The 22,273-nt window shown below is 34.8% G+C and overlaps 1 protein-coding gene across 16 annotated transcripts in view; it reads left to right on the forward strand.

Annotated features, from left to right (window-relative positions):
- The window catches only part of ERC2 (ELKS/RAB6-interacting/CAST family member 2), a 551,724-nt gene that overhangs the window by 412,819 nt on the left and 116,632 nt on the right, over window positions 1-22,273 (forward strand). For all 16 annotated transcript variants that reach the window (XM_068907565.1, XM_068907568.1, XM_068907571.1 and 13 more), the window contains one exon: window positions 15,514-15,579. In XM_068907565.1, the coding sequence (XP_068763666.1) occupies window positions 15,514-15,540 (27 nt within the window). In that variant the 3' untranslated portion in view covers window positions 15,541-15,579. The remainder of the gene's footprint in view (window positions 1-15,513; window positions 15,580-22,273) is intronic.

The raw sequence follows: 22,273 nt of genomic DNA on the forward strand, positions 1-22,273 counted from the left end.
AGCAGAAAAATTCTCAGTGTCCAGTGTGTATCCTCAGTAGTTCTGGCTAATAGCCGTCTGGGTAAACCAGACAACTCAACCAGTAATTGTATTGTTTTGATATGTTTGAAGTAGGTGTCTTTCCAAACAAAAATGACGGACTTCTAATTTTTGGACAATTTAAAGATCAGATCCACCAAAACTATAGAATCTGTTTTAATTATATGCATTGCAGTTATTGTATTGGAAATAATGGTACTATTACTAAGAATATAAAATTATACACCATTGTGTCTTTGTCTTTATGAGTATTTCTGATAAACAGCTTTAATACTGATCTGCTGTTACTAAAAGTATTAATAAATATTTGGGTTTTAAATTACCTATTTATGCTCATACATTTTAGCTTAAAGTAGTGTTTACGGGATGTATTTATACTGTGAGACTGTTAAGGACTACAGATCTCTGCCATTTGCAGAAAATTCCTTGTTCCCTCCTGTTTTCTGGCTCTCTTTTTTCACCATGTTTCTGTCCCCTATCAATAAACAGAAAAATGTCCTGGTGAAAATGGGGATGCTTTAGAAAATAGAGCTGGAAGACCAGAATGGCAACAACAAACAGCAGAAGTTTTCCAACTTTCTTTCTTCTTCATTGTGACATTCTAATGAGTTTTGAAATACATTGTATTTTTTTAAGAAAGCAACTTTACGAGCTGCTTGGTGAGTTTAGCTTTTGCCTTCTAGTTATTTGAGAGGGCTTGTTAACTATGATCACTTTGGTTTCCAAACAGGTTAAATTGATTTAGTTTTGTATTTGGTTCTTTCAAATAAGCAAATATCCTCTTGTTTCTAATTAAGTTGGATATTTCCCTTTTCTTGCAACTGCCAAATTGTGCTAGGTGGGCAAGTGACATGTTCAGAGAGTGCTTTTCTGAATCACAACGTATTTCCCAGTTACTTAAATACAGTTGCTATCCCCAGCATATCCCCACCATGGAAAAGCTGCTAGAGTTTCTGTGACTACATAGTCTTCTAGCTCAAATTCTGAATGTTTTCAGTTCCACACCAATCTTACAATTATGCTTGGGTAATATAGTCTACAAGAGATTTGACACTGATGATGTTGTTGGTTTATAGGTTGCATAATATGGCTGCAGGTAAAAACAGAAGTTGCATAGGTCATGTATACCCTAAAGTATACCTCTTTGTCCTTTAAAATTATTTAACATTGGAGATTGGTTTTTATTTCCACACTTTTTCTAAAGAATTATGTTTATTTATGAATATACACACATATGTACACACCAAAATGGTATCTCAAATTCTAGTAGCAGTCTGATCTCTTCCTTTAAATCTCCTTCTGCCTGAGACCATGTTTTTCAGAATCCTTTTTTGTTACAGTAAAAAATATGTGTATGTGTGCTTGTGTGCATGTGTATATGTATGTATATTTTAAATGCCTCAGCACAGAAAATACAATTAAAAGAAGCTAGTCCTAGTATAAGTGATATTTCAAGAAACAACTTCTATTTTGAAATTAAAAGTTTAAAAAAATTAAAAGTTTAAAAAAATTAAATCTATGCCAAGCTATGCTTTCAGTAGTGTACCTCAGCTGCTGCTAGGTGCCATTATTCCATTTCAATTTGTGAATTAATATGCTTAGTAAATGGATGGTAAGCTTGTCAGCTAGAGAGGAAGTCATTAGGAAGATGACTTTCAAATTTTAAAATTTATTTTCCTTTTGTGGATCTCTTTAGCCTCCTGCAGTGGATGAAGGTTGAAAACTGTAGGAGTTTAGGGAGGAAGTTAGTCAGGATAGGACAAGGAGGAAAGGCATTGTGGATTCATCTGGAGTAGGAAGAAGGGCTATAGAAGCAGGGAGCTCTTTCAGTGTTGAAACAGAAAGAATATGAATATTGCTGATAATGAGCTAAGCTGCAAGAAGCTGCAGGCACAGGGAAGCAGACAGACTGCTCCATAGATTGCTCTAGTCTCATTAACCAGAGAGATGGTCCAAAATCAGTAATCTGAAATTCAGTAAAGACAAGTCTGTTCAGAAGGGAGAAGTCACATGTGCTGACGAGGCAAGAGCATGGAAAAAGAGAACCTGGACTGCAAACAGCATATGGCTACAGTGCAATGCCATCATCATGAAGTAGATCTGATTCTGGGATGTAATACTGGATGACTGAAACAGGAAGTAATTATTCTAGACTTTTGGACACTGGTGAAACCTCATCTGAAAAGCTGCATACAGTTTTGAGCATCATGCTATAAGAAAGATAGAGAAATTGGAAAAGGACAAAAGGAGAGCAACAAGAATGATAGGAGTTTTAGAAAACATGACCTATGAGGCAGGCTTAAAGAACTGGCTTTGTTTAGTCTAGAAGGTACTAAGGGGGAGACATAAGTCTTCTAATACATAAAATGTTGTTATAAAGAAGACGATGATCAATTGTGCTCCAGTGCCCACTGGATAAAGACTAGGAGTGGTGTATTTAATTTATACCAAGAATAGCTAGGTTAGGTATTAAAAAAATAACTTTTTAACCATGAATGTAATGAATCTGTAAGTGGAAAGAAGCAGGGACATTCTTTTATACAGATGTAATAGAAGTTCCTTTCTTGAGGGTTTTTAAGAATAGGTTAGCTTTACTTAATCTTGTGTTGGTACTTTGAGTTTGAACTGGGTGTTATTTTGAAGTACTTCCCTCCCTAAATTTCACTGACTGTGTAAAAAATGGATTAACCTAGCAAATGTTTAATTGCAGAGCAAGCAAGTAGGAGATCCATAGGAAAATCCTTACTGAAATAATCTGAGAACAGCACAGTTAATGATAACCATAAGTGAACTCTAGTTATTGCTTGTGCTTACAATTTTCAGTTATGAATATTTTTTATTGTCCGTGCTGTGTTATTTGCCATTCTATACAACACACTTTCTATAGCAATTTGATTGGCATATGGTTTTATTATGCAAACCTGTATTTCCCATTCACAATACTATGTTACACACAAAATTCTAGATGTGTGGTTTTGGTGACCGTGTTCCAACACAGTGCCAGTGGTGTGAAACCACAGAATAAATTGAGAAAATAATAAACTTGTAAATCATCAAAGGTCATTTTAAATTACGTAGTAGGAAAAAAAAGTGTATATTGTAACATAAATGCCCTGTACTTTAGTTAATTTAATTTTCTTAGAAATTCTATTGAGAAAGATATTTGAACATTAATTTTGAAACATTTCTCATTTCTATTGCTTTTTTTTTCTAATTTATATTGCTACATTTAAGTAAAGAAATACATGCATGTTATTATATATTGTGGCTAAAATGTGCATATGTGTATTTGAGTACATATACGTAAGGAAGAATAAGACATTTCCCATTTAGTGTTGTAAAGCGTTGTATATACGCTTCTCTGTGTGTATAACCTCTTTAAAGAGGATAATGTACCACCAGTCCTTTGGAAGAAAAATATATACACATCTTATTGAGAATATGCATTATTTTTATGTGGTGCTGTTTGTTTGAGTATTGCCATTTTGTTTTAATAATCATGGTTTTCTGTTAAACTGGTACTTGATATCACATTCTGCTGTGGGCAGCATGTAGCAGCATAGGTCTAGAAGTAGCAAGGGATAGTATCTGTGACTTCTCTTGAAGGAATCCGTTGTGCATCTTTTTTTCAGATGTAATAGACGTAACTTGCTTTTTCTCTTTTCTGTGATTAAGTCTTCTAGCTGCTTGTAGGGAGCAAAGCCAAGTTTCCAGCCACTTCTTGCGTTTGTCCCCTCTCTTTTTGCCCCACTGTTTAGGCGAGAGCTATAGGTAGCCGGCCTTTTTGCCCCTGTATTTCTGGACCTCAGCTCTGGGGAAGATGTAGGAGACCTTCATAAGCAGTAGGAAGACCAGCTCTCCTCTGCCCATACCCATGGCCATATTACAGTGAGTCATGATGTGTTCCCTAGTTGTGTTGGTGCTTCTGATTTTTATTTGATATAAATAAATTTCTGAGGATTAAGTGCTGCCATGTTAACAAGATTGCAATATTAGCCATTTTTACTTGTCTCTAAAACAACTTGGAAAAAAAGATAATTTTGCAGCTTTGCACTAAAATCTTTAATTCGTTCGCTTCAGTTTTGGCGAAAGAGTTGGCAATTGTTTTTAAATTCCACCTGGAAACATTTTGGCAATCAGTGTGTATCCTGGAGTGTGGGTGTAATACTCCTAGTGTGAAAATAAGCTTAATAACCATTCTGTGCTAGCTTTGGTTTTCGAGGGGTTGTAATATGCAGCTCCTGGTAGAGTGCAGTACAGTAATCTAATCTGGATCATTGGATCCAAGATCTATTTGGAACAAAAATCCACTGGTTATATAAATTTGAACTTCCAGATTTAGAAGCTGTCCTGCCCCACAATCTAGGGCACACCCTGCCCGAGCCTGCTTGCCATCTCCCTGCCCCTCCTTGCTCTCACCTCTGCACACTTACCTTTTTTTCTGCCAGCCCTTTTTTACTTGGCCCCATTTGCTAATCTGCTTAGCAGGACTTTTCTTGGTTGTATTGAAAACGTCTTGGAGGAAGTGCCTGTTATTTAAATGTGTGCTTTTGAAGTAAACTGCTGTTACTGTTGAAAGTTGATAGGAGACAGCGCGTTCCTATTCTCCCCCCAAAGGTACCTTACTGCGTTGCAGTCCTTATTCTTTTCTTGTAGTTATGATATATCATAAGAGGCCTATAAATTATTACACAGTAGGGAATTCTGTTTCACTAACCGCAAGCCTCGTCACATCGGTACATCTTTACTCCCTTTGATTTTCTAATCTCCTTTCTGTCCCTCCAAGTTTATATCCTATTCTGAGCTTCAGGCCAATAGACCGCTGTTTCTAGTCACCTATATTCACTTACAGTTAATTTTCCTGGGCATTTTATGTTCCAAAAGCCTCATGCCTCATGTTAACTTAAAAAGGAAGCAACTATTGTTTCGTTCATGTTTCAGCTAAGGGCGGGGCTAACCTCATGTCAGGGAGAGATGGAATAAAATACAGGTTTCAAAGTGACAGACTGAATCCTACTCATCATGTGTTTGAGAAGAAATGTTGTTACAAGATCTCCACCTAATGTAGGAATATTGACCTATGAATCACTGCTCTCTCTAAATTAGTCCTGGCAACTGTGACAAATCTCCATCTATGGAATCGTCTCTACATAACAAACAGTATTTTACTATCACTTGTTAAAATTCATGAGATCTTTGCTATGTGATCTGAGGCTTCCAGCAAGTGTTGCTTATGGACTATGTGGTAGAAACTGTACTTGACCATTTAAATTAAAGATAACCTCTCTATATAAAAAAGGGACTTAAAGGAAATCAGGTGACATGTATGTGTCTAGGATACACTTAGTTTGAAGGTATTCTTAATAGGAAGTTATACTATATGAGACAACATATGGAAGACTTTGGTTCTGCATCCACACAGTGGAAAACTGAAGGTATGACATCCAAAGAATTTTCATACTTCAGGATTTTATTACCAATACTGATGATTATAAGAGCTATCAAATATTCTTGCTGCCCATAGTTCTGGAAATTTTTAAAGATGAAATTTTCAGGTGTTTCTCATTTCGTAAGAGTTTCCTGAATTCCCTAGCGGTAGTTGATTCACAGTTGTGTGCTTTACTCCGTGGTCACCAAGGCTACGAATATGTTTTAATTTTGTTTTATGATGAAAGATGATATTCTCATTAAGACGATATGGATTTAAAAAAAAATATGAGTATCACAGGGCTTATCGTAAGACCCTAGGAGCTGGCTGCTTTCCAGAAAATTGGCCCTATTCTTAGAAGCTGTAATTGAGGATGGAATGTCACATGCTATTGTAAGCATCTAGCATGTCCTTTTACATCTTCTAATCCAGCCTGGCTACATTGAGATTGTGTTCCTATACTCAGCATTTTTGATGCTTTCTACAAGGTGGTCCTCTTTAGAAGTCCTTTATCGCAAACTCACCATCATAGTTTTCGTTACTCTGAAATCTCGGCAAAGAAGCTAAAAAGGTGGTTTAATGTTCCTGAACTACCCTTGCATCAAAAAGAGAAGTCCTCCTCATGAAAACACTGATGGGGCAACATGTATAAGCGAAGCTTGCCTTTCTGCTATTGTCCACTAGGGAAGCTAACCTTCTTTAGAAGAAATGTCTATCTGATGGCTGTCTTAGTATTAAATTCACGTAGTGTTTTAAAAGTATGCCAGTAAATTCATTAATCAGAGAAAAGAAATCATATGTAATGTTGCACAAAACTTGACAACAATCTGAAGGTTATAAAGTAGGAGTAAGCCATTAAAAATCAACTTTTTGAGGAAGACCGCATGCTCTCAAAAAGAGTGAAGTGGTGACTAGTCTTGGCAGTAGGTCTTCGTTCATCAGCTGGAACTCTAAAATATTTTTAGAGTTGCTGAAAGAAGATACGTGAGCAACTCTGAACAGTTCAGATGGTATTTTGTTTGAGGTAGATGACTGAAATCAGAGCCACAAGATAGTCAAACAGTGTCTACTTTTTCAGTGTCTGGATCCTGATCTGGAAATCACTGCATTGATCATACATAATTTTAGGCAAAAGGAGTGGATGCTACTATGTGTATTTTGGCAGCCCTGGCTGTAAGCACAATGCATTAAATTCTGTGGTAATACTGGACGACTGCCAACCTCAAACTTCTGAATAGGTTTGCAATATTGAAAGTGGGGTTTTTCTTTAAAAAATGCAAACTACAATTTAGAAGGATGAAAAATGTAAGACAAAACAAATTAGTTTAGCTTAGTAAAATAACCATAATTATTTGTAAAATTCTTTAAATTCTTTTATATTGTGAATAGAAAATCCAATCTTAGCATAGGTTTAGTAACTGGAAAAATGAAGTATCATGTCTGAGTGTTTTCTGCAATCAGCATTAAACCTTTCTGTTTTAATTATTCAGGAAGGAAGAAACAAAAATGAGGGAAAAAACCAAATAATCAGTGACAGTATGTAAAAGAAGTGATATGATATAACTGTTTAATGCAGTAAGTTAGAATTATTGGCTCCCTCTCTGACCCAGATTTTGTTTAATATTCTATATGTTTCTTTATCCTGTGTGTTTACACTTTGTATTTGGGCAGGTGTGAGCTTGCTCTTGTCTGTTCACTAAATGTACGTGAACTTGTTCTGCTGGTGCCTCAAGCTGCAAGGAAGCACGCAATTGCATTAGCGCAGTGCTGAGCCTGCACTAAGCTCATGGAGTCACATGGATTTATTTTATTTAGGAATTTGGGTAGGGCAAGGTTTGCTTGTCAGTACATTCAGTATAAATAATCCCAGGCATATCTACTGTAAATAATTAGAATTGTGCTGAATTAATTAGTGCTTTGGGATCTCAGGAGTGCAGTGCAAATTTAGTCACATAAATACTTTCACATTTTAAAATATTTTCTCTAATTTTTCATCTTTGTTAGGCATATTCTTCCTCTGAAACAAGGAAATTTTATTTCCTGTCACATTGTTCAGACTTGTTGAACTGAGCGCAATAAAATCATACTTTTACTATGCTCACAATTAAAAAGTCAGTTTTCCTGTTAAATTGTATGCGGTTATCATGGTTATTGTTTATTCTAAATAAATAAATTGTTTATTCTAAATATGCTACTGAATGACAAATGCTTCTCTTTTAATTAGGATATCATTTCTGATTGAGCATTTCCCTGAAGCCAGTAAGTTTTATCATATGTGTATTTCAACAGATGCAGAGAATTATTGCTGCCTCTGACATCCATGAAGGTATTAATACTTACTTTAACCTAAAAAGAAGACTGAAATAGTCTTTCACATTAGCTTGCCCACATTTTGAGGATAATATGATTGGTTTCAAACCTAAACTTCATTGTAGATTACATTGTGTCTGTAACAGAACAAACCAAAACCTTGGCCTAAAGAGCCTTGAACGTTGCTAAAGTTCTACTCTGAGTCTGAATTGTTCATTCAGAGCAATTCTGGTTCTTGATTTTGCTCTACTGTAGTTTCACAGTTATAGACAGTATACTCCAGACAAGTTTTTATGTTATTTAAGTAAAAGCCAATAGAAGTATGTAATATTTATTAATTCTTTTGTTATTCCTATATCTTAATTGTAATTTTATTATAGCCATATGAATTTTCATAAACCTTTAAATTATATTAAATCTATATTTTGACTAAGAGATCAGCTAAACTGGAAGTGTAGTAGAAGTATAAGTAGAACATAGGTTTTGCTGTCTATGATACCTCCAGGAGATGGATTTTGTATATTGAAAAGTTATACCTCTCCTTTGCTTACAGAAATGAATTTATTTTATGTTTTGAGGTTTAATGAATGTGATATAAATGTATACATACTGCTCAGTGTGTATATTTATATATATCTATATTTATATGTTAGCTTTGCAGTCCTTTCCACATATGGAAGAATTTTTTGAGATCATGTTTAGCTGTAGAAACCTCTCCCCCTCACTTCCCCTGAATGTGTGTGTTAGAATATACAACACTTATATAGAGGTTTACATTTATCTTATATTTCTTACTAGAAAAATTAGCTGCCACCATCATAGTCTGAAATAGGTCTTTAGACCAGCTGAAAGAGCCAAAAATGCATTTCTGGGAGACAGTAACTTGATAACAAAAGTTGCATATCTGGAGCTTTTAAAGTTGGTTACTTAAGTGAGATAACATGTCACAGGCTTTCACTACAAAGGGGACTATAAATTTTTGCATTGCAAATCTGATTTCACGGACCACTTCTTGTAAGGGGCATTGGGTTTCCGCTTCATCTACTGATAAAGCTTTAAAATGCATGAGTATCTGAAGAAACATCTTATTCATGTTAATGCTAGTCTGGGTGTTGTAAAGCAAGTGGTCAGAAACAGCCCTTTCCCTCCCCTCATCATCGGTATTATGTTTGTCTATAACTTAACTATATAAAAATAGGATAAATGGTGAGATGTGTTTATAGTCATTTGCATAATTGGATGTTGCATGGTTAGTTGTGTTCCCCTTCTGTTATGGATAGGTTTGAAAATAGTCCTGTGACATAAATTTATAATGCTGAAGCAATTTTTAAGATTTATTCAGCTTTCTAAATATACAAGGGAAGCATAAAATAAAGACCTTCTAAAACTCTCTGCACCAAAACCTAGAATGAATCCACTGTGACTCTCTCCTTTTCCAGTTACAGGCTTATTTCTTCAAGTCATTCATGCACAAAACGCTTCTGTAGTTAATTGTTCTGTGTATGGAGAGCTTGTGAGATTAGGTCCTCAGCTACATTTGCTCTTGTGTGTTTCCTATAAATGGAGTAGCAGATAAAAGTCTCCCTAAGCTATAAAAGATTCTGATTTTAGGATAAGTTCTTGAACTGAAAGAAATGTCATTACTTAGCAGGCAGATTTCTGTGTCACAAGTGGAAATTAGTATCTGTAAATGTAATTGTTTGCTGTAAGTAGGACAGTTTCACAGTCCAGAGCCAGTAGTTACATGTTTAATGAACCATTAGTAGCCACAGATAATAAGGAGACTAGGGTAAATCAGTCATCAGAAAGTTACTTCAAGAGATGAGCAGGTTATCACTAGATTTATTAAACTGAAGTAAAGACATTAATTCTTAGCATGCCGGCACATGAAAAGGAAGTGTGATGAGCCTTGTCAGGCAGGGTCTTCTACTGTGGGAAGACAGCCAGAAAAGCTTAACCCATCAAGTTTTACTGTAGGCTGTGTTGTGAAAGCTTTTGCTTAAAAGGTTAGTATTTTATAATTATTTTATTTAAAGAATGGATTTTATAAAGATACTTGCATGCTATTAATGCGTGGACCTCTGTGCAGTACTTTAACTTCATGAAAGTATTTGCTGTTTGTTTTTGGAGTCAGGCTGGTTCACTATATTCTGCACATTTGGTAATTTTGGTAGTACACCAATAGGCCTCATAGTAATGGCAAATTTTGCATCTTTAAGTGAATCTACATTAATATTTTAGTTCTGATCATGAATGCATATTTGAAGCAAATTTCCTGATAATTCTCACTTACTGCACTGTGGTTCGTATCTGGAAGCAGTGTTGGAGTGCGCACACTGGATTCCTTTGCAGAACAGAAAGATGCATTGCAGGAGGTCACCTGACACAGTCAAAATGCTAGTGGGAATTCAGTCTCCAGAGTCAGACCAGAACTAATTCAGAGTACACCTCCAAAAATGTGTATACTGTAGTTGCCGGTCCTCAGCACCAGCTGTATTACTCTATAGAGCTGTTGTTATGTTAACACACTGCTAAATATAACCTTTTACAATTAGTTTGCATTCATCAGTAATCAAAACTATGCAGAGCAGTTATGAATAGGCTTATAATTTCTGACATGGAATGAATTAACAATTTTTAGACATACTTAATCATGTAGACCGTGATTAAAGTCATCTTTTGTTTCTAGCCTGTAGTGTAATATAGGTCATTTTTCTCAAGGCCACTGTCTCAAATTTACTACTGAAACTGATGAACTGAAGGCTGTGAAACATTGCTGTAAAACTGGTACTGAGACATACTTCAGTATTAAAATATATATAAGACTTCTTTGTTAGAGCTTTCTACATTTTTATACAGTGTTTTCTAAGCACTAATCTTTTAAGTTCTTGATTTTGCTACTTTGGAACCAGTTGAGTTTTTGACGTTAGGTTTAGTGGCATTTGGATCAGAACTGTCAACTGTATTTAGCAACAGCAAATATTTCTGTTAAAGATATTGAGCACTGTTAGCAGATGTGGTGAGAAATAGCCTAGAGAGAAAATAGGACTAGCAAAAAGCTGAGATAAAATCAAGGAATTAATAATTTATAAATACCCCATGCACAAAGGCTTTGATATCATTTGAGATAATACCACTATACTGTATCTATAGGCATGCCAAATTAAGGACTTGGGAGTCAATCCATAAATACCTACCATTCAATATCTTAACTATTTTGAATTTGTAGCAATTTTATGATAATTAAGCCTGTATATTAATTTACGAATTCCACTGATAGTTCTTGAATTTTTTTTCTTTCATGTCTGTAATTCAGATTTTGTTGTGTAGTTTCTGTCATTTAAACGCTATTCTTGACCCCACAAACCAATGAAAGATTTTAAAAAGCAGTTAATGTACACAAACATTAATCAAAAATTGCTTGATTATGGTTTATTGTTTGAAAGAGCCATAGATTAATGATTCTCTAGGATACACACTGATATGAAAGACTAAGCATGCTGCTGGAAGCCTCTGATCCAATATTAATAAATGATAAGGCATAACTGCAGCTTTTATTTTGCTTCACAGCATGTCAAGAATGTAAGAATAGGTAATGAAAATAATTCGTCTCAGAACATCAGTGAAGAATTTTTTACTGTCCTACATTATCTGCTTGCATTGAGGTACCAAACCTTAGCTTCTTGACTGAAGAGTTTCTAAGTTAAAACAATGAAAACTACAGCCCTGATTTTTAAGAGCCAGTGCTTTTGGGTAGTTGTTCATACAGGAAAATATGTACGATCTACAACACTAACTGATGCTGTTCACCATTAAATAGCTGCCTCTCAGTATAGTAACAGACTACAGAATGACTAAAATAGTAGAGAGTCTCATCTCCTAATTTTGGTCGAATCCACTTGGAGGAAGTAGTGCCAACTTGAAAACAATCTGTATGCATAGTGAGAATAGCAAAAAATCATGGGTTCTTTTAATATTCCTTAAAGATCTTGCATCTGTACGTTCTGGCTTCTGCTAAATTAAAAAGTGTCAGCATTTATAATGATTTTAAAAATGAAGCTATGGTTCTCTGGTTTCATCTGATTTCTTTAATGAAAATGAGGTCAGTACATTACCTAGCATTAAGAAGTGCCATAATTAACTCTTACGAACATTGACATAATACATAATAGAGCACATAATTATAAAAGGCTGGGCGTTTTTGATAGGGGTGCTGAGTTGGTGAGCTCTGCTTATGTCAGTGTAAATAATAAAATGCTATTTATCTTCTATAAAGAATCAGGGTGTGGAGTTGAAAATGCAGATATGAACAAGTTTTCTGGAGTAGGTGTTAATCAAGTTGCAGAGATACAAATTTTTAAAATAAGACAATATGTTGGGACTGGCTATGAGGTTGTTTTTAGTATTAAAAAATTAAAACCCAATGAAAGCTTTTTTTTTTCTATTCAGTTGGCCATCATAATAGATCACAGTGTTTAATTAATTTTTATGAATTTATTAACTAAAATTGGAAAATAATTAAAATCGTTATGTAAAGAATAAGATCGTGGCACAGACGTTCTCACTAAAAAAGATGTGAGAAAAGAAGTGAAAGAGGATTTCGGTCATATTTGTAGATGTTAAAGCTGAAGCAGACCATAATCATGATCTAGGCCTGACCACCCAATAATTTCTTCATTAAATCGGTGATTTTTTTGACAGCAGTTAGACATATCTTTTAGAAAGTGACTCAATCTTGATATAAAAGCTCCAAGTCATCCAGAATTGATGGTGCCTTGCTAAAGCATTACTGAGTTTAGATATGCTATTGAAATATATGCACCGTATTTCCAGTCTATGTCCTATAGATCTCTATGTAGCTTTTTCTACTAGAGAAAGGAGCTATCTGCTTTTCTGACTGTTAGTTAATAGTCATCAAGTCATCTTTTACTATTTCCTGAGAGACCAAGTAGACTGAATTCTGTTTTTCACTGCAAACTTATTTTTCAATATTTTCTGTAGCTCTATCCTGAACTAGTTACAGTTTTTTCAAACCTTCGTTAAGACTGTGGCACTAGCATTAGATGGGTAATTTTATAATGGTCTCATGGCTGCATTAGAGATACAGTATTCTTTTTTAATAATTATTTCTCTGCTTGTATTTGTCCTTTTAAATTCAAAACCAAGCTGAATGTTCACTTCCATCATGACCTGTAAAGCTATTTTTAGTATCCATGTTTTCAGATACAGTCCCATCTTCCAAGTTTGCCATATAGACTTTCAGATGATGACACCGTACTGGTGATTTTAGTCATATGCGTGTGCAGCTGATAACAGTTGTTCAATTGATCCCAAATACGTTCACTTTTCCAGGTAGGACTGGATCAGACTTCATATTTTCTTTTAGATCACGGGAATATAGAACAAGTTTGGGATGAGAATAGATTTCTGCAGGTCCCCTTCCTTCTCCAGCAATAATTATTTTTTGCATTACCTGAGTTAATTATTTTAACCCATTGAATATAAGCAATGTTTGTTTTATATAGAGCTAATTTTGCTGACCCCATGCCATGTGGGACCAAGTCAAATGCCTTACAGAAATCTCAGCATATTATTTCAAAGCACTTACCTTATCAAAAAGACTATCTAATAAAAAAGATAGCAAGTAATTTTGACAGGACCAATACTCCATAAAGCTATGCTAATTGACATGAACTAGGCTCCAGCTTTTAATTTATTGCTTATTGTATAGCAGGATCAGTGTCAAACTATGTAGTCTGTAATTTCCCGTAATACTTTTTAAAAACATTTGACAATATTTGATTTTCTTCTAGAACTCTGCCAAAAAGAGAAAGCACACAAATAAATGAAGTAAAAATGAGTATCTGGCTTTTTAAAGAATTATAATACACTAAACAGCAGAACAGCTGTATGTCGTTAGAAAGAATCATTTGGAAACATACAGAGTTCCCCACTTTGTTGATTTCTGCTGTTTTTAAAGATATCACCAAAGATTAACCTAATGTGTTCTGTTAGTGAAATAGGATCAAACTACTCAGTGGAAATGAAATCCTTCAGTCTTTCTTCAACCTTTACTCTGGCAAAACTCTTGTCAGCTTCAAAGTCAATTCAATTAAAGTTAGTAGGCCTGAATAAAAGTAACTCCTGTAGAAGTCAGTGGGAAACACTCATATTTTCCGTGAGGCAAATCGAGCTCATTGGAAGTTTTAAAGAATCTGGCCCTTTGTTTCGAAAAGAAGTAAGAATATTCAGGGCTTGCAGTTTCTTTGCTTTCTGTTGGAGTTGTGCAGACCTTATAACTAAGACATGTTCCAAGTTAACTGTAAAAAAAATGTACCCACATTTCTTCTGTGTTAAATGATAGCTAAGTTTATAGTGGACTGTCAGATTTCTTTATTTAATTCAGCAACAGGCAAGACATCTATCTTAACATCTGGTTTTTAATAACAGTTGACATCTGGGAGCTCTTTTTTATTCCTAGAATGGACTAGGAACAGTAGTGATACTAGCAGTGTATATTTTCAGGTTAAAATTCCTGTCTGTTTCAATCATAATTAATTGCCACTCATTTTATTTAGTTTTTAGATTTAATTAAGTGCTAGCAATATGTTACACCAGGTAACTCTCAAAGTTTTGAAACTACAGAATGTCTTTTTTTTATATTTCTAAAATGTTAATGGCTGAATTTTAAATGACAAGATTTATTTGATTTTCAAATGCTGAGGTAAATGAAAAAATATTGTGTTGTGCACCTTTATATTCTGAAAGCTTAACATCACATCAGAATTTGGCACATAAACAATTAAGTTTATATTTTAGCTTCCACTGAATATTAATGTGTATCTAACCATTCATTAACCAAATACACTTGAGACATACGAGATTTCTGTACAGATATATATGTGTGCATCCATGTGTGCGCATATTAAGAATTATAAAAAACATAATCTTCAGTAGACATATCCAGGGAAGAACATTTAATTCCTCTGGTTTATTTTGTGTTTTTTATTATGTTTTTTAACCTCAAGTTTATAATAAATGTAAAGAATACTCTTCTTTTTGGAGCATATCTACACTAAGATAATCCTTGTTAATACAAATTCATGGAATTATTATAATTTTTTGTGTTTGCCATTATGTTATCTGTTGTTAAAACTCTCAATAAATGAATAAACCTAACAATGCTAAAATGAAAAAAGAAATTTTGGGAGTATTCAACAATATGCAGCATTTAAGTATTGCTTAAATGATAGATTTGATTGATAGCATGTTAGAAAAGTGAACTTCACTAATGACAGATTTTTTTGGAATCTGTGGCTTTTTTTTTAATATCCTTTAACCTTACGGAATGTAAAGCTATTTGATTATAGTAATTACTTCTTTGCTTGCTTACAAGGTTTAATCTATTTCTGCTATCAATGTTGATTTGAATTGCGTGCAATTAAAGATAGATAATCTTTTAATATTTAATCTTATAATCTACTTCCTACACACTGTTTTAACTGGGAGGGAAAATGTTTGTGTCATTGTTCCTGTTTTTTTGGTTGCTATAGATGCAGATTCTTGTATATGCAACACAAACTTGTTCTATTGTTTTCATTTGCTTGTATTGAAAAAATCATATTTTTAACAGCCAAGATAAGTATATCTTAACATGCATCAAAGTAACTAACCTTTTCTTCTTTCATTCCAATGCTAACATCTTCTCTGTGCATCTCCTAATGTCTGGCACACAGGATGATGAGGAGGGTATATGGGCATAGCCGTTCCTATAAACCAAAGTTCCAGTTTTGTTTTGAGGGGTGAGAAACAATCTTTTATATTTCTTTAAAGTTGCAGTCTGTTTTTTATTGTTTCATTTTAAACTGCATTGTACTATATGTTTCTTGAAAAATGTATCTGTAAACCATGTAAAAAATGTTTTCTCCTATGCAATGAACAACGAGAAACTGTCTAATGGTTTAATTTTTTCATAGCCTGTTATGGCTGGAGATGTGGGTAGGTCCAAAACTTTAAAAGGAATTTATTTGTATGTCTCTGTATCTGTTTAACCAGTTCTCTGTGTTCAGTGGGTAAAAATTCTCTAAACTGGTATTAATCTGCTATATATTATATCATCTCAAAAATCCCTGCAAGAAATCTGTAATATCTTTCCAGAACAAGTAAGAAAATTTGTTACTTAAAAATGTTTGCCACAGATTAATTACACAGTCTCACTGGAATATAATTGATTAATATGCATGGAAAAAATGAGACTACGTATTAAACTAAAATATTTTAGTGAAATTTTAAAAGAAGCAGCAGATGTTTAATAAGGAGTATAAAGCCTCTCTATGCCACAAGTGCAGTCTGTCTGAAAAAATCTGACGGACAAACTTCCATAAAATAGGTTGATTTTGATGTTTAAGAACTGATGTTTAAGAAGAAAAGTTTAGCTTATTTTTCTTAATTCTCTTTCAGTTATGAGTAAATACTATGTTGTCACTAGATGTTAGTTATTGATCAGTGCATATCTGCTTTTTTGGGAGCTTGCCTTTGAAGCTGTGCTTAATCGGTAGCTCATGAGCTCTGTGGCCCCTTGACACTGCTGTGGCAGCATAAGAGCCTCAGGTCTGGTGGGTCACTTGGAGAAAATGTGGCTCATGTCCCCAGCTCTTACTGCAGCAAATCTGTTAACTGCAGAGGGGCTGCCTGCTAAGAAGAACGAAAGTTACTCACGTAAGTGAAGATGTGGACTAATGTGTTATTAAAACTGTCATACTTTACTCTCTGTGTTGCTTTGGTATCTGTTGCCCCAAATCAAAGACTGTCTGATTTGATTTATTGCCAGTAGTCTTATCGGCTACGTTACAAGCCAGTCACTCTACTTGCCAGGAATAAAATCTCCAAAATAATTTTTTGTTCTTATTGGTAAATTTGTGTTCTTTAAAAGGAAACTTTCGTATCCTGCTGTACAGAGTAGTTCAGGGCTGATGCAAAATTACTGATATCCACAACGAATAATCTGTATTTTGTTTAAAAAGATAAGCTTTTTAAAAAGATAAAGCTTTCTAGCAGAGAGAAGTTGAACATTCAACAGATCTGAAATAAAATGGTGGGCACTGCGGTACCATTAACATTTAAAGGAAAGCAAGCTTCGTGTACCTGAATATAACTATAACCCTTTGTTGTTTGTTTGCTTTCTGATTTGATTTTAAATGTCATATCATGCTTGTACAGGTTGTACGTATATAAGGCTTCTGTGTATATGGATGCATATGTTGCATGTGGTAACAAACGAAAGAGTGTGACTCGTGTTCTAGCTTTTTTTAGTTATATGTTTTTTTCTTTCCTGCAAATAAGGAGCCTTAAAAAGAATCTTGAGTTCTTCTTTTTCACATAAAACTGGAGAAAAGGATTTTTGGTGTTATTTTTTAAGTAATTAGCAAATTCTGTTAACTGCAGCTGCACAATATTTTAATAGCAGTTTATGATGTTATTTAAATATAACATAATTTTCGGCTGCTTGTCAGCATTGTTCATCTGTTTTGGGTGTGCAGAGCAGATGTTTATTTTCCAGGCACATATTTATTTCCAATTTAAAACCAGACGTTTCTCTCAGACTCTTTTGTTCAAATGCCAGTGTAATTCATCTAGTATTGTTATATACCAGTACCTTGACAAATACCTTGTTTGCTCTTTCTTTTCACGTGGAGGAGTGCTGCAAAGGTGGCATAATCAAGAGGTGATAGTAGGCAGAGCTTGTCCTTCGGACTGAACTCACAGTTAGTCCTGTCCTCTAGTGCAGGCAAGATTATCATAGGTGAGAATTCACACCATAGGCCTTCTTCCCTAGGGGAAAGAATTAATTTACCTCCCAGACCTATACAGATTTCTGAAAATACGTGTAACAATAGTAAATGTCTTTATGTTCATTAGGAAGAGCTGTAAGTGTATCTTTGTTTAAAGTAGACTTCAGCAAAAGCAAAAAGAACAGATAAACTTTTCTATTTTGCACAGCAATTTGAGAGCTAACAGCTTGATTTGGCTCTGTGAGCACAAGAGTTTGCTGTCTCTGCTCATCTAGCTCAGCTGTGGGAGTTGCTCAGGCAGAACTGAATTACCAGTGCCTTTCTCCTCCTTGTATTAGACTAGAGGAAAACTGGTTTTAGTTCTCAGGAGTGTTGCTGAGGAGTAAAAGTGATTATGCAAACTACTTTCTGGGTCTTTTTTCCTACTTTCTGATGTTCTAGCAGAGCAGGAGTTAAGAGTAACATGATTGTAAGATAACTCAAGGATACTTTTTGCCACCTAAACTGAAGCCCTTGTTCTGCTAAGAAAATGAATAGTCTAGATAATGGAATTATTTTCTGTTTCCACTTAAAATTGATGTTGAAAATTGAAAGGCTGATGGAGATGAACCTTGCAGGTGCAGTCTTTGTAAATACATGTTTTTCCACGTTTGTTTGTTTTGTACAAATTCTGGACATTATAATTACAACGTTGTTATAATTTATCATGTGTTATTCCTGTCAGAATGCAGTTTACGTTGCTGTAGTCATGTATTGAAAGGAATAGTATCTGAGATTAAATTTCTGGAACATTGCAATCATTTCTATTGGTATTGGAATAAGACAGATTTGGCTGAAAGCTTGCCTTGGTTGTTGGTATGGTGCATAATGGCCCAAGGTTAGATGAATTTAATAGCTCATATGGGTAAAATGAGCCATCTTGAATGTCATATTGCTATTAAAAAAATAGGACATTGTTAGAATGAGTAGAACATCCAAATAAATTATTAAAGTACCTCCATTTCTTATTCTTGTCCATAGTTTTAAAGCTCTACGCGTAACGTCTTCAACACCGACAGCTCTGTCCTGTGTTTTTGACAGTGCATGTAAGAGCAATCTGGACGCTTTCCTAATCAAGCCAAAGTGACAAAACTCCCCAAACAATTGCTTGTGCCAGGAGTGACTGCTGCTCCGCTCACTCCGGTTATCTCCCTCATGCCATGGCTGCAGGATTAGGCAGGGCAGGTCAAGTCTGTTTGCATGATATTAGCAGAGCGGGCGAGTGGGCTGGCTGCTGACCTTTCAGCACGCTGGTGAAATAGATCTAGAGCCTAGAGAAGTGAACTAGGGTCTCTAGAAAACGTTCATGATTATCGCCTTTACAGTTGGCTTGCTATTTTCCCAATAATGAGAACAATATTTGATTTGCTGAATTGTTATTATTAAGGCACGATCTTTAAAATTCGGAGAAGTTTAGCAGTTTGGAAACCGTTGTTCGTAAGTAGTATTAGTGATGATAAGCTTTCAGAGTTGGCATGCCCACACAAGTGGCTGATGAAGCCAATTATCACCAAGACTGAAGAAAGCTTATATTGCACCCATTGTAGAATAAGGAAATAATTTCACTCTTTACCATATAAGGACTCTCAAGACAATCCTTAATTCACAGAACAAGTGTGATTTCAGCATTCTCCCTTTCCCACTTTCTGCCATTGTCCATAAAGGTTGCTAGGGCTGAGGGAAGTCGAATCTCTCAGTCAGTTGAAAGTATATTAAAGCACAGATTCAATCTATTAATTTGGGTGCATATCCCCTTTAGAAAATCTTCTTTTTTTTTTTTTAATGCAGACTTCTATGAAAAGCTAATTGTGAACACTAGAAAACCAGGAGACAAGCGAGGATGAATATGAGAGATATATTTTATGTTGGAGAGGAAAATATAATTCCAGCAAAAATTTAATTTGAAAAGTATTTGGACTGCAAGAATGGGGATTTCTAGAAATAAGTCCTTCAGCTTGCTTTTTATAGTTCATTTTTTGCCATCATTTTTAGTTATATACCTCAAATTATATAAGCTATAGATGTAGCAGTTCCGTTGTGATGCATGCTTTTGTTTAAGAACCACAGAATATTAATTTTTTTAGAGTCTCAAAGACATGTTTGTCTATAAAAATGTATGTTGATTTTGAAAACTTACTGTCAAGAGACTAAAGGAATCTTAATTTTTGTTATGTCGATGTAGAATAAAGAGTTTGCTTTTGATCTGAAGTGGATTTCTCATTAAGAGAAATTATTTTTCTACTAAGAGTGAAACGTCAGCAGATTTTTCTTATTAGGAGCTGTAATATATGAAATTAGACATCAAAATTAAAATTTCAGTTTGTTACAACCATGACCTTACATTGTAAAATTTGCAAAGGTAGTGCAATCCTGGAATCCCTGTAGTAGTAATAGGCACAATCATTGCAGGTAGTTACTTTGATACAAGTCTGGAAAAACATCATTGTAGTCAGTTGGTTCACTCTGGATTCACACCAGTATATCTGATAACAAAATTTTGCTCATCCAGAAATGTTTTTATTGGCTGAAAAGAATAGAATATAAAAATTCCTTTAAAACGGAAACATATACAAATTCTTATGGTTTATTAAAAAAAAAGAGAAGTACAGATGAGACAGTAACATGTTTTGGCAGCGATCTTTGTTTATTTTCCAGGCACATATAATGAATAAATAAATAAATAAATAAAACAATAAATCTTTTTAATTCTATTCACTTCAAATAAACTCTGCTGGTGACTGCATCAGGCTCTTTTTCATATCTTGATACACAGCTATGATCTTTAAAAAATGGAATGAGAAAAATTTGTGACCCATCCATCTAGAGTTCGTAGGTGAATATTAGGTGGATGTACAGATTGTAGGTGAGAAGGAAATATTCTCTTTCAGCTTTTTTGCCTTCCCTCAGCTTTATCTGAGTAGGAGAACCAGTGATCCTAAAGCCCTTCCTTCCTTTATTGCAGCTGTAGAATTATGCTTAATGTGGTTGCGTAACTCCCTGTTTGCTCCACAGGAATTACTCCTCTCCAAGCCTCGGTATAATCCAGGTCCTTTTGAATTTATTTTGTTGTCCTTTAAAGAATATAAGTAACCGTGCTTCAGAGAGTATGGTTTTGTAATACAGCTCAGTTGAATTAAAAGCTCTGAAAGTCACAGAAAAGAGATCTTGTTCCTTTTCCCTCTTTTGCTATTTCTTTGCCCCTCCTTCCCAACACGCTGTCTTCCCATCTTGCACTGACTCGAACACTTGTGAGCTGATTCAGCTCACTCATCTGGCCCAAACCCCTCTCCACCAAACACCTTTCCCCTTGCCCTGCACTCTTTTTTAAAGGAGTTTATTTGGGCTTAGGACTCACCCCTGCCTTTACTTGGTGGCAGAGAGTTAATCTGCTCTTTTCATATTGTGAAAATATGTTCACAAGGCTGATCCTAAGATGCAAGAGGAGTGATGGGGAAGACATCTGCATATAATGGCATTCTACAACTTAACTGTGAATCTTCCCTCTCTACTTTTTAAATATGAGCAGTTATTTTGTAAAGTTATTTTTGCATATTTACCACTTGGAACATTAACCTAGGGTGAGGAAGGTTTTTGTGAACTGCAAATTGAAATTCTCAAAATAAGCTAATTCTTTCAGAGTGGAATTCCCATCAAGAAGATAAATTCTTTTATTTCTGTTGCTTTTTATTTCAAAGTAAAGATTTAAAAATCGTCAACTGTAAAGGATAAACCTCAGGTGAATATGTTTCATAACACTATTTCCTGAAGCTATTCTAAATGTTTGCAGAGTTAATCCTCCTCTTTTGTAATAGTACCAGCCTGATGCCTTCATCCGAAGGTTACAACCAAGACCATGGTTCTATGACCTGAAGCATGAAGTTTTTCCTCTTATGACATCTTTCTTGATGTATAGGTCAGGGAGAATACCAGCTGCTGTTCAGCCGATAGAACAAGTGGGTAATGGAAGCATATTATGGGCTGAAAGCCAAAAAAATTTCTGAAGAGTATTTATGCATTGAACTTAAAAGTATTACTATGGATAGTTTTCAAACTAAAAGGTATTCCAATAATTACTGTAGAATAAAATCTTTTTGCAAAGAAGTGCTCCAGGTCTGAGATAACGAATAACAGCATCCTTTGTGTGAAGTTCCCTTTTTGTAGACTAAGTGAAAAAGCATCATTGATAAGTTCTCTTGGAGAAAACATGGGACTAGACTCTTCTGTGTGCAGGTAAAAAGCCATGAGGCTTTTTCCTCTAGAACTGTAATGATAGTTAATAGATAATCCTCACTTCAAAAACATCAGTGATCATTGTAATGTCAGGGCTTGGAAAGGTAACGATACTTCTGAATAGACAATAGTCTATTTTTTTCTCAAGGAAAGGTAGAAGAAAAACTGTCTCGGGTTCTCGTTGGAGACTTCTCTCCAGATTCTTCCTCTGATGGCCAAGCTTTGCTCTGTTTGTAAAAAGAGTGCACAGAGCCTCTGCAACCTCTGGATATTGTTTGGTAGCTGCTCTCACAGTAACGTCTGTAAGCACTTTAATAATTAATAACTTGATTTAACTGATTCATTTTTGTACACTATTGTGAAATAAGAAAGTTTTTTTATTTAATGTAGGCACATGTTAGCAAATTGTCAGGAACTTTAATGGGATTCTCAGGAA

Source organism: Struthio camelus, chromosome 14 (genome assembly GCF_040807025.1).
Source record: "Struthio camelus isolate bStrCam1 chromosome 14, bStrCam1.hap1, whole genome shotgun sequence".
Classification (NCBI taxonomy): Eukaryota; Metazoa; Chordata; class Aves; order Struthioniformes; family Struthionidae; genus Struthio; species Struthio camelus.